The 14478-nt window shown below is 33.5% G+C and overlaps 1 protein-coding gene across 1 annotated transcript in view; it reads right to left on the bottom strand.

Annotated features, from left to right (window-relative positions):
* The window catches only part of ZNF804A (zinc finger protein 804A), a 317543-nt gene that overhangs the window by 5222 nt on the left and 297843 nt on the right, over positions 1 to 14478 (bottom strand). The window contains exon 3 of the mRNA XM_004267407.2: positions 550 to 680. Coding sequence (XP_004267455.1) covers positions 550 to 680 — 131 coding nt within the window. The remainder of the gene's footprint in view (positions 1 to 549; positions 681 to 14478) is intronic.

Below are 14478 nucleotides of genomic sequence, written 5' to 3'. Positions count from 1 at the left end.
TCCAGTTAGAGTTCATTCACAGTGAAACTAATTTCAACCTACCTCTGACATGCATAGGGCCTTCCTGACCTTTATATATTAAGAATACATATGGAGCAAGGAACCTCTCTTTTTCACTCCATATGTGTTCTAAAGATCATTGCAAATAAAAGTTCTCCAAATTTTCAATGAAAAAATAAGTTCCTCCTAAAACTCCATTTATAACAAAGTCTACGAGATGGTGCTTTGGTCTCTTCTTCAATCAAATGTTTTGAATTTCACCAAGAAATAGAATAGCATTCAACTAAGATAGCTTAAAGAGAAGAATAATGTAAAATTAATTTTTTTACAAACTAAAATTATAGTAATTTGGCTTTTTATTGAAATGTGCATTAAACAGGTGTTTGCATAAAACTCAAATTCAATTTACTGTTTACTGCCCACAGAAAGCCATGAAAATGTGAGCATCTTATTCTGGGTACAGAAATAGATAGATTTGTGCCCCTTATTCAGTTCCTTTTTTGTTGTTGTCATGTTTTAAGAAAACTTAACATTTTACTGTAGACTCACCATACAGTTTCCTTTCTTAGCTCGGCCAGCTTGTGCAGGCGTTGGAGTGCCTTTTCCTGTTTTCTTTCATCTTTCCTGGATTTAGATGCTACATTTCGAGCAAATTCCCTTTGTTTTAGTTCTTTGAGTCTCTATTAAAAAATACAAAAGTAATTAACAGTATTTAGGTCTATGGCAATGTCAAAGTTACTATTGTTGTTGTTGGAATTTTCCGGTACATCATCTTTGATCTCATCTAAGGAAAACACAGCATTTGTGACCATCCACTTCTAACAAAATATTTTCTTGCACTTTTGGCTTGTAAAAAATGCCAAAACATGTTATTACACTGTATCAAAAGATATACCTATACCCTGGTAAATTGGAAAGGAAAAATTTCTTCTTTACTTATTGATTGTTTCCTGCCAAGTTTCTCTACCTAATTTAGACGAAGTGTTGGAGTCTTATAAACCCCTAATTTTTAAATAAATTCAATTAAGCTTGTGTATTTCAGTTATATACGATAAATTCCATCATATTTTGATGTGCTCTATATTAGAAAGGTGTCTGATCCTTTTCATATTTTTTAAGAGTAAATGTCTTATGTTAATCCATAAGGCAAATACCCTCTACTAATGTGATTTAAAATAGTCCCTCCCCTCAAATACCAGGCATATTGCCCAAGTAATTCAAGATCTGGGAAGAAAATTAAGTGTCTTTGTGTAAATTCTTTTTATATTGAGCATATGTTTCATCTGTATCAAAGGAGCTCAGTTTGGGGGCTGAAGGCCAGAAAAAGAACATGTCAACTTGAATAGAATTGATAAATAGCCATGTATGTAGCATGATTTAAGATATCCCAAAGTGGTCCCATGCCCCAAATATTTTCACTATAGTCTTTCACAGAGACAGTATATAGTCATTAAAAATGATTAAAGTACTGTTTTTTTCTCATGGAGCTCATGTTGTTATGCAATCGTGATACATCAGTCTTAGAATAGGGCTTTACGAGAATAAAACATATACTAATCACATTTTTATGAAGTGGTTGAACAAAATCTTAATAAATGCCTTATGTATATACACTGATGTATGCCAGGGTCTTAGAACAATGCCTGATCTATAGAAGACCTACTCAGTAAATATTTGTTGATTTACGTAGAATCACTTAGATCCTCCAAATTAAGTATTTTCCTACTTCAAAAATAGTTATGCTAGGGAATTCCCTGGTGGTCCAGTGGTTAGGACTCTATGCTTTCACTGCCAAGGGCTCGGGTTCAATATCTGGTCAGGGAACTAAGATCCCACAAGCTGTGCAGTGCGGCCAAAAAAAAAGTCATGCTAATGAAATAATATTAGATTCTTGGTCAACCTAGATTGTGTCTGCTCAATTTCTCCTACATAGAACCATAACTTAAACTTCAAATAATCTCTAATACTTTAATTAATGGGATTTATATAAGGTATATATACATATATATGCATATATATGTATGAGATTACTCTAGAATATTTATTTTAACATAGCACAAAGATATTTTGAGATCATTTACATTGACATATTTGTGAAGGAGTTTATTTAGAGTTGAATTTAAATAAAAGATAACCCATGTCATAAATAGCTAAATTGTACTAGTATTTCATAGAAAGTAAAATTTTGACATATATCATTGCATCATAACAAATGTAGCTACAATTTTATAATACATATTAAATTATTTGTTATTAAAATATGTAGAATTAGAGATACTACGGCAAGAAAGTTTTAATTCTAGATTTTAAATATTCATAGTCTTGGTCATCTGTATTTCCTAAAATCTTGAAGTCATATCAAGACTCATTCAACAATTTATTGATCACCAGCAATGGTCATTCTGTTAAATGGCTGGGATATTTTTCAAAGAGTAAAGAAAATGTTTTTACTTTTATCTGGTGTGTGTCTCTGTGTCTGTGACTATATGTGTGGGCAAGTGTGTGTGAGTGTATGTTTATATGCATTTTACAGAAATAGGGAGAAAAGACACACAGGAAGAGATAATGGCAATCAGTGGTTGAGGTATTCTTATTGTGCCATACGAGGACAGAACAGGGGTGCCCCAACAATCCCCAGGTAGGCTACCTGGGGAAAGTCACATCTGATCTGGGTCTTAAAGGATATAAAAGAGCATGAAGAAGAAGGGTTGGATGTTGGAAGTGAGAGGATATTTGGGGGAAAAGAAAACTCTTTTGTATAAACATAGAAATAAAAGCATGCATACTCTAAAAGAAAAATACACGATGTAAAGAAGGATGGCTAGAGCAGAGTGTATTTGTGGAAGTAAGGAGAATTGATGAATTATGGGGTCCAACCAAATCATGGGGAACCCTGTCTATCATATGACTAAGTGTGACTGTAGGAAACATTGAAGGAGTTAAACAATGCAGTGACACAGTAGAACTTTTACTTTATTAAGATTCTTTTGGCATCAGTATGCATGAAACTTTGCCATAGAACAAGATTAAAGACAAAGCAACCAATAAATAGAATATCACAATGAACCAGGTAAGAAACAATAAAAGCCTTTTCTAAGGGAGTTGCAGTGGAGAGGAAAAGTAAAATTAGTGATTTATTGGATGCGCATAATTGAGTGACCTAAAGGATATGCATTACCTTTACTGAGAAATACCACCTGCCACTGTTAAGAAACAGATATTCAATCAAGAGAGGGTTTGGGTTAGGAGGAGGATGCTAACAGAGGATTTGAAAGAAAGTAGAAGATTAGTTCTCTAAAATAAACATTTAAAAGAATCGAAGTGCCAAGTAAAATAAAGCAAGAAAGTTGCAATATCAATAAAAGAACTAACGTTCAAAGATTTTTAAAAAATTCTATTTATAAATAGTGATATTTTAAGAAGCAGACATAATTTTTTTTCCTACTAGATTCTTTGGGTAACTGGAGACAACAATCAAGAAAGAGAGACTTGACTATTTTAAATAAAATTTTTAGAATAAATGTTAATTTCTATTATATAAATATGCATATATATGCAAGTTAAAAGTACAGTGCTCCTAACAAAAAGCTAAGCTTTTCTAAAGCAAGTATATGAAACGCCAAGAATTTCACTATTTACTGTTTCAAATTAACCATTATGATTTGACCTAATCCATTTCCACTGACATAATAGTTAAAAAGCAAGGAGTCTGTCAATTATCAAATGCCAGTAGTGTTGTATTATCTGTGATATAACCGAGTGATTGATATGGCTGGAATCGGCCCCTAAATGATGATTTAGGGAACTGTGTACATTTATTTATTTTTTTAAAATTTTATTGGAGTATAGTCAACTTACAATGTTGTGTTAGTTTCAGGTATACAGCAAAGTGAAGAATGCAAATGTTGTTTTAGTCTTGTAGAGGTTGTCAAGGAGCACCAAACTACATTCAAGTGTTCCTATTGATCTCAATCTCCCTCTATGTACACATAATTTTCTTATCTCAGTGACAGACTTCCAGATACCAAGGTAAATAAACTTGACTAACATTTAGGGACTATTTAGTTGCAGAGGTTATAAGCCTGGTCAAATACTCTGGTCAGTTTTAGGATAAAATTTATCAGTCTTTATATACTTTCTTGCATTTTTCTGCAGAAAAATAAAGTCCTTCATCATATTTTATATCAAGTAGAGTAATTTTGAAAGGCAAAAAATAGAAACCAAGTAAATTCTTTTGAGAATGCCAAATGGAAAGAAAACTTAAGTTCCACACAAATGAATATACAAGATAATACCTGTGAGGCTTATGGAAATATCAATGCTATTTCAAAAGCTTCCTCAACAATTTACTGAGAATCACTCAAAAGAAATCCTTAGTGATAAATGTCAAGATAAGAATGACAGTCAGCAAGAATTAGAAAATTAAAAGTATGTTAAAAGGAAATTGTGTGGCCTAGCTACTGCATTACAAAACAAATTATAATGTACGCTCACATATAATTCAATGTACACTTTGAAAATATGCAATAAGGAATGAAAAAACAAAGAATCAATATTATTTGTTTATGATACCATTTCAGAGGGTCTACTCTACTTTCCCACTGATTTACTTCTCTTAGTCTATAGAGAAATAGAATGTCACAAGGGCAACACAGGTCATTAATCCCCAGATATGGTCTCAGGAAAACCCATTGAGTTGGATGGTTGGGAAAGTTATAATGATCCTAGCCTCAGGTTAATGGTGGTGTTAAGACAGTGGCAAAGGTTTATTCAATGTGAGAAAGAGAGAGAGAGAAAAAGAGAGAGAGAGAGAAAGATACCATTTAAATAACACATCAGTTTGTGTTTAAACATTTAGGTAAATTACATTGTTTTACAATTGCAAACAAAACTTTTATGAACATTCTTATATCTATATATTGTACACCTGTCTAGTCTAATTACACCCAAAAGGCAGGTTCCTACAAGAAAAACTGCTAGAATAAAAGATAAACATGCACTTTTTTGATGTTTTCCGAACTGCTATTCATAGCTTTATACCATCATTTCACTCTTCGCAACAGTATATTGGGAATATACACAATATTTGGTAGCATCCCTACTAAATTTGTTTAATTGGCAGTCAATACGTGATATATCATTAATGTTTTGCCTATAATTCATTTGTTTACTAGGAAGCAGAAATATTTTTACATATATATTGGCCACCTGTATTTCTTCATTTAGAATTAATATTGTTCCTTAAAATTTATTAAGCAATATTATATACATTACTTTGACTCTGAAAATAAGCATGTGAGCAAACAGGTCTATCGTTATCGTCCATACTCAGAGATGAAAAAACTGAAGTTAAGCAAGTTTTAGACTTGTTCAGAGTTGTGTACAAGTGGTAGAACCAGACCGGAATCAGGATTTCCAGGAACACTTCCTGTGACTTAGCTCCTATATTTACTCTTCTATATGTTATTCAAGCTTTCTAACTCTTTAGGACAGGCTTATTGGGATGTGATACAGATTTTCATTTGTCTTTCAGCCAGTACTCCTTGAGTGTCCATTACTTGTCAGCTGTTATTCTAAGCACAGTTGATATATCTGTGACAAAGGAGGAAAAATCTCTGTTTGTTTCATGAAATTTTCACCATAGTTGAGAGAAATGGACATTAAAACATGTAAATAAGTTGTATAGTATAGTAGATAGTGAAAAGTGCTGTGGATGAAATGAACTTAAGCTGAGGGTGCAGGAAGTAAGGGGAGGGATAGCAATTTCAAATAGAGTGATTAGGTAAGTTTTTCTATTAGGCTTATTTTCTATTTCTGTTTAACAAATTACCATAAACTTAGCAGCTTTCAACAGCACACATTATTATCTCACAGTTTCTGTAAGTCAGTATCCCTGTTCTTTGCTCAGTCAAGGTGTTAGCCAGGATGTTTTCTCATCTGGAGGCTTGTCTTGGAAAAAATCATCTCACAAGCTCCCTAAGGTTGTTGGTAGAGTTTATTTCCTTCTGGTTGTAGGATTGAGAGCTGCAGCTTCCTACTGATTGTCAACCAGGACTACTCTCTGAGTGCCCAATCTGCCAGCAACAGAAATCAACACTGAGCCCCCAATATGACACCATTCCCAGGTGTGATCAGCCATTGCCTGGTGGCAGGTTGATTACGATGGACAGCTTCCTTGAAAAAAAAAAAAAAAAAGGCAGTGTTTTGTTCTTCCTGCAATAGACCTTTACTCTGGATGTGAACTTACCTTCCCTTCATGCAACACTTCTATCAAAACTACAATCTATGGACTTACCCGATGCCATTTCTACCATCATGATACTCCACATTTATGATCATTGTTCTGATCAAGGAACTCACTTCACAGCAAAAAAATAAAAATGTGGAAATGGGCCCATTCACATGGAATTCACTGGTCTTACCATGTTCTCCATCATCCTGAAGTAGCTGGTTTGATAGAATGGTAGAATGACCTTTGGAAGACTCAGTTATATTTCCAACTAGGTGGCAATACCTAGCAGGGCTGGAGCAATGTTCTCTAGGAGGCTGTATATGCTCTGAATTAGTGTCCAGTATATGATGCTATTTTTCTCATAACCAGGATTGAAGGGTTCAAACATACAGGGGTGGAAATTGAGGTGGCACCACTCAGTATTACCCCTAGTGGTCCACTAGCAAAATTTTTGCTTTCTGTACCCACAACCTTATGCTTTTCTGAACTAGAAGTCTTAGTTCCAAATTGCAGAACAATTCCACCAGGAGACACATCAAGTATTCCACTGAGTTGGAAGTTATATCTGCTACCTTGCTGCTTTGGGCTTCTTATGCCACTGAATCAAAAGGCAATGAAGGGAGGTACTGTGCTAGATGAGATAATTGATTCTGATTACCAAGGAAACAATGAACTGGTAGCCACAGTGGAGGTAAGGAAGATTATGTCTGGAATACAGGAGATCCCTTTGGTGTCTCTTAGAGTTATCATGCCCTGTGATTAAAGTCGATGGAAACACTACACCCAATTCAAGCAGTATTACTAATGGCCCAGACCCCTCAGGAATGAAGGTTTGAGTCACTCCATCATGGAAAGAACCATGACCAGCTAAGGTGCTTGCTGAGGGCAAAGGGAATGAGTAGTGGAATAAAGCAGTTATAAATACCAACTATGACCACGACTAGTTATAGAAATGAGAACTGTAATTGTCATGGGTATTTCTTCCTCATTTAATTATGAAAAAAATATATATATTTTCTTTTGTCTCTTATTCTCTTATCATATATGATGTGTTGAATTTACATCATAGTATTTAAGTGACAGGATATCAAGGAGAAGAGTGAACATCACTCAACAACTTTGTATCCTTTTCTGGGGAGCAAGTCAGTGCATTTTCAATTGTATACAGGATAGTTGTATCATGTTAGGAAGCATATTGCCTGTTGTTGTCTTTTTTTTGGAGATCGAGTATAGTTTAAGGAGATATCTATGCATGGCAAACTGATAAGAGACAGACTTATAATGGTCAACCGTATGTGTCAACTTGCCTAAGCCACAATACCCAGATATTTGGTCAAACACCAGACTACATGTCACTGTAAAGGAATTTTTTAGATGAGACTAATATTTAAATCAGTAGATTTTAGATGCTAATCTCATCTAAGATCATTTTTAGATGAGACTAACATTAAATCAGACGAGTAAGCAGGTTTACTCCTTAAATCCTAGTAAAGCAGATTACTCTCCATAATGTGGGTGGGCCTCATTCAATCTGTTGAAGGCCTTAACAGATGAGACAAGTCCCCCAGGAAAAAAGAATTATACCTCCAGACAGCCTTTGGGCTTGAGACTGCAACATCAACTCTTTCTTGGGTTTCCAAACTGGCAGTCTGCCCTGCAGATTTTGGACTTGTCAGCTCCTACAATGTGTGAGCCAATTCTTGAAAACAAGTCAACAGATAGAGAGATAGACAGATTGATAGACAGATAAATAGATAAATAAATATTCTATTATCTCTGTTTCTCTGGAGAACTCTGATTAATACAGGTTTTCACCAGAAGATGGATATCTAGTTATGATGTTTGTGGTGAACAATGCAAATTGCCTTCATATTATCAATTACATCCTTCTAATTCATTAGTAGAATTCCAGTTTGGGGGGAGGTGGGGTGGTCAGAAAGATATTCAATTAAAATGATAAAAATTTCAGCCTCCCTGTAATAAGAGTGGATATGTGACACAGGCCTCACTAATTGAATTGTAAGCAGGTGCCTACAAAAAAATAAGCCTCATTAAAGAAAAATTCTTTATGTTTTTTTAACCATGTTTTTTATTTCTTACCCATGTGTAATTGGGAGTCTTAGGTGGGAAGCAACCATCTTTCAATTGTAAGGTTGTCAGCTTGGCAGAGAAGGCCTAGATGCTAAAGATAGCAGAGCAAAAAATGAAAAGATCCCCATTCCCAATAGCATCATTGAATTACTGCATTATTCTAGGACTGATTACCTATGTAGTTTGGAAAAAAATAAATAAAAGCCAACTTTATCTGAGTTTACTTTTATTTGCTGCTGAATGTAATCTTGGCTTATATACCTACTTACTAGATGTGTGACTGGATAATTAATATCAAATTCTTAGACCTTTTATTTCCTCAGATGAAGATGCTGATGATGTATAAAGTCCCTTCTAGTTTTTGCATCCTAAGATTGATGCTTTCAATGTCATCTTTTAAGATGGAGTTAGTTTTTACTAAATAAAATATGTATTTAGAACATTAATAATAATTACCTTCTTAAATGTTTTCTCTACTACAAGTAAATCCATTACTCCTTTGAATTGGTCCAATACTTCTGTTCCTATTTTCATATATCTTATTAAGTTAATATGTTACTCACTATTACTGTTTCCACAGGCTAAAAATTTCCTTTAAATTCCCAATAGTTGTTTCTATCAAGAATTGCTTTCAGTGATTTTTGAAAAATCTAAGTATGCTTTCTATCTTACATAGAGCAATACCTTCAAAGAATTACAACTAAATCACCATCTCTATTTCTTGAATCAATTTAACTCTCTTGGAAGACAATATGCACTGGGTTCTATTAGAATGTTAGCAAATATATTTCTTCAGGGAAGGTTGTTATTCAAGTGAATGGTATCACACTTCAATGTGTAATTTCCTTCTAGTCATTATTTAATCAATGGCTTTATGCTGAGTGAATCTGTGGAAGATTCTTTTTTAAATTTCTTTTCCCATTACTATCATGAATGTGTATCATTTGGACTTTTCTCTTGGCAGCTTTAAAAGCATCTAATCTCTTAATGGCATATCAGATCTGAACAATATCTTTCCCCAAGGCCTCTCATTCTTTAGATTCCATTAACTCAAGTTTCTCTTTGTGGACACAAATCTCATTCTAGTTCTAATATAAAAGTCTTTGCAATCTGTATGTGTTATGTCTAAAACTGATTTTCCAACCATTCAGTTCATTTTCTTAAGTGCTGGATGAGAAGTGTCTCATGCATTTTAAGTGCTCATGAATGCTTCTCAAATTGAATTGGCACAGGATGGCAGTGATTAACTTCCTCATACAATAGGAAGCTTTGAAAGTTTGCTAACAAAAATCTCACTAAGATCTTTGGTATACAGGGAAAGCAATGGAAACTTGAGTCTAAGAAATATTGACACTTTTATTTTAAAAAATATACAAACAACTTGAGTGGCCTAAAGTGAAGAATAGTTAAGAATTATGGTTCAATTTTATAAGAAAATACTATGCAGCTAATACCAATAATGCTAAGAGTTTAAAATATTAGGAATATTGTTGTATTATAATGCTAGTTTTAAAAATAGCATGCTAATAACTTTATAATATAATTAAATGTATCTGCATCTATAGAAATAGACTAAAAATGCTAGAAAATACACAAATGTCAATGAATATTTCTCTTCGTAAGGTAAAAATCAGAAGAATTATACTTTTGTTTTCCATTTATGGTATTTTGCCATTTTTTTCTCACTAGCATGTTTTACTTTGAGCAGAGATTTTTAAATTTCAATTTGAAATATAAAAATTAGATATATTTTAAAACTGAAACAAAAATTACCATTGTATGGCTCTTCCTATCACACATTCATATTTATGGCCTAATAAATAACTAGACTGTTCCAAATACTTCCAAGCTCTCTAAACATGTATAAGTAAATCCTTATAGCCAATACAAAAGGATAAAATAAATCTGGTGAATTTTTTCACACATGATCTTTAACAACATGGAATGATTGTGGGTTGGTTAATATTTTAATCATCTTTTTGGCATAAGTATAGTGGGAAAATAATATATAGGGACAATAGTAGTCAAAGTCTATGAGAAATATAATATCACATTATATAGAAATAGATATATTCTTTTTCTCTCTCAAAATTATCTTTATATATGTAATTATGAATGATTTATCATGTATATGTAATGAAATAATGAGTAATGGGTTAGCAAACATCTTCTCTATAGAGTAATTTAACCTTGGTGTAACTTACAGCTGTTTCTTAGGCATGTAATAAAGATGGAATATTAGTTGTGTTATTAGGCAATTTTGCTTATGATTGAAAATAACTCCTCTTTCCCAAACTGCATTTGGGTTGGGAAGAGTGTGAAGGATTTATTAATACTTGGTGGGAAGCCCTAACTGGTGACTTCCCTGAGTGCAAACTAGGTTTGTCCCTTGCCAGGACCATAGAAGTTATACCCACAGAACATTTTGCAAGATATAATTGCTCCTATTTGTGAGATAAGACAAACTTCTAAGCCACAGTGGCTCCCACATCCATCCATGTGATCTCGTCTCTTGGCAACTAAATTGTAACTTGAAATGCCAAGGGAAAGAGCCCCTGAACTGCTGTGGGAACGTAAGAACTCCTGCTGGAGAGAAAAAAACCTGGTGTGTGATGCTGGCCTATAACTTTCTAAGTGAATTCTAATGTTGAATAATCATTCAGAGATGCACATGTGGCAGGAAGGGCCAAGTCAAGGTATGCTGTGTCCTCTAGGCACTGAGACCAGAGCTGGGCATGGTGATGATGCAGACCTTCATCCTGGAGGCTGCTGGAATTCTGCTTCACACCTTGAGAACATGGAGATCTTGACACAGGCAGCCAAGAGCCAGAAGAGCAAACATAAATGTGATATTTGAGCATTTGGGATGAAATCAGCTTGGGGAGTCTGAAGGGGAGGGATCTATGAAACCAGAAATGAGCACTGGCCACAATTAGATCATCAGAAGAAACATTACAGGAATGTGATGTTGGGAATCTAAAGTTACATGGCTACATGAAGATATCAAATGTTTAGAAACTATTATTGTGTGATGTCAGTGAAAATGACAGAGTAGAGAGTTCCAAGAACCTGACCCTCCATAGAAACAAAAAAATAAGTAAAAATTATCAGAATCAACTTGTCAAAACTCTGGAAAATAACCAACTGTTTATAGCAACCAAGCAATTGCTGAATCAAGGTAAAGATGACTTAAACACAGTAGGAGAGCTTTGTGGCACTTTAATTCACCCTTGTCTTTCCTACCTAACCGGGGAAAAAACAAACTGTCAATCAAGAATATTATAACCGGCAAAACTATATTTCAGAAACAAAGAGTAAAATTAAGATATTACCAAATAAATAAAAGCTAAAGGAGTTGTTGCCAGTAGACTTGTCTTATAAGAAATGCTAAAGGGAGCCCTTCAGGCTAAAATTAAAGGACACTTGAGAGTAACCTGAAGCCATACAAAGAAATAAAGTACACTGGTAAAGGTAACTCCATAGGTAAATATAAAAGTCAGTATTACTGTATTTTACTTTGTAGCTCCTCTTTTACTCCTATGTGATTTAAAACGTAAATGTATCATTATAAATCTATGCATTGTGCATACAATGTACAAAAATGTAATTTATAACAATAACTACAGGAAGGATAAGGCACAAAGGTATATCAGGGCAGAGTTTTCAATACAACAAAAGCTAAGTTTGCAAAAGAATGATGTCAGACACCCAACACTAATAAAAATTAGTTCAATATGGATCAAAAACTAAATAGAAAAGCTAAATCTACAAAACTCTGAAGGGAATCATAGGGCTAAATCTTCACAACCACAGATTTGGCAATGGTTTTTGCATATGACACCAAAAGCATGAGCAACAAAAGAAAAAAATAGATAAATGGGAATTCATTAAAATTAAATAATTGTGTGCATCAGAGTAAGTGAAAAGATAACCTACAGTATAGGATAAAATATCTGCAAATAAAATATCTTATAAGGGTCAAGTATCCAATTATATGTGGAATCTAAAAATACAACAAACTAGTGAATATAACAAAAAAGAAGACTAATAGATATAGAGAACAAATTAGTGGTTACCAGTGGGGAGCAGTGGAGGGGCGATATAGGGTGCGGGGAATGGAAGGCGCAAACTATTGGGTGTAAGATAGGCTCAAAGATGTATTGTACAACACATATAGCCAATATTTTGTAATAACTGTAAAATTTCAACAACCAAATTTTTAAAGTGGACAAAATGTTTGAACAGACATTTCTCCAAAGAAGATATACAAATGGCAAACAAGAACAAGAAAGTATGCTTAGTACAATGAGATGCCATTTCATACTTACTAGGATGGCTAATTTTTTTAAAGGAAAATAACATATGTTGCCAAGGATATGGAGAACTTGGAACTCATGTTAATTGCTGTTGGCAATGTAAAATGGACAGCTGTTATTGAACATAGTTTGGCAGATGCTCAAAAATTAAACATATAACTACCATATAACCTAGCAATTCCATTCCTAGGTATATACCCAAAGTGTTTGAAAACAAATATTCAAACAAATACTTGTACACAAATGAACATCGAAGCACTATTTGCAATAGCCCAAAGATGAAAACAATCCAAGTGTCCATCAATAATAAATGGACAAATTATGGTATATCCATACAATGGAATATTATTCAGCCATGAAAATGAATGTGCAACATAGATGTACTTCAAAAATATTACGCTAAGTGAAATAAGCCAGACATAAAAGGTCACATATTGTATGATTCCATTTATATGAAATATTTAGAATAGCAAAATCGGTAGATATAGAAAGCAGAGTGGCTTTGGGTTCGTGTAGGGAGAAATGGGGAGTGACTCTATAAAGGGTATGGGGTCTCTTTCTGGGTGATGAAAATGTTGTGGAGCTAGATGGAGATGGTAGTTTCACAACATTGTGAATGTATTAAATGCCACTGAATGACTCACTTTACTATGGTGAATTTTATGCTATGTGAATTTCACCTTAAAAAGTAAAATATGCATTGATTTTTCTCATATTTTCTAATATAATCAGCATTTTATCCAAGATTTTCTTTAATTAGTTAAAACAAAATGAGTTAGTTTTGAGACCCTCAAGCAAAATTGCCAGTTGGGAGAATGTAGAAGTATGAGGGGCAAAAGATGTGAGAAAGTAATAATAGACATAAAATAAAAATGTTTTTGGCTTACACATTTAGTTGAATCTGATCTATTTAAAATCATTGACATTAAAACTACTACATTGTTTTCTTTCTCTCTTTTTAATAAATAAGTATTGTGCATTCCAAAGAATTGCTTTTTACTGGCCTATGGCCAGTGTAATTTAAAATGCCTATAATAGTATGTAACCTAATAACTATAGATATTTCTTAGTGGTTTTCAGAAGACTCCTAAGAGCTACAGACATATTTTAGGGACTTTCTTTCCTGCCACTTTGTCCTCAGGAATATGTGGGATATCTCCAGGAGGCTAGATTTTCAGTATTTTTGTATATTACTATCCCAAATAAAACTGGAATTGAAGGTATATCCAGAAAATTTCCCAAATTCTACACTCCATGGTAATATGTTGACATTAGTTTCCACTAAAAACTTATGTCATTAAAATTAAACCTATAGGAAGACAGTGTTTATAATGGACAAATTATGAATTTGGGAACACTTCAAGAGATGAAATTTGACTCCACCATTTGCTGTCTGTGTGACCCTTAGTGATCCTTCCCCCATTTGTAAAATGGGGAAGAAAACAATGATTTAAAGCACATATACTTCCTTCTACTCAGTAAATATCGGTTTCTTTCTCTTCCTTATTCTAACCCAAAAGTTAAAAGGTAGAAGCTTATGTATTGTATACACATCCCACTTGAGAGTGAATTCACTGACTCAGAGGCTACTTTATCTTGTAAGCCTAGACAAAAAAACCTCTTTTTCAAAAATGCTAATTAATCAAGAGGCATAATTGTGTAAAGAAATAAATATCAGAAACATTTTGATTTAAGCCAGTTTAATGTGTAAATAAATATGTTTTATTAATAAATATGATGCATTTCACTTGTGTAACATACAGATACTAAATAATTTCTGAGGGCTGGAAGACATTTTAGAATGCAATTTATACCTTATATTTTAGAAAATCAACATCA

Source organism: Orcinus orca, chromosome 7 (genome assembly GCF_937001465.1).
Source record: "Orcinus orca chromosome 7, mOrcOrc1.1, whole genome shotgun sequence".
NCBI classification, from domain to species: domain Eukaryota; kingdom Metazoa; phylum Chordata; class Mammalia; order Artiodactyla; family Delphinidae; genus Orcinus; species Orcinus orca.
Note: the sequence above shows the minus strand (reverse complement) of the source record. Positions and strands in the feature narration are given on the sequence as shown.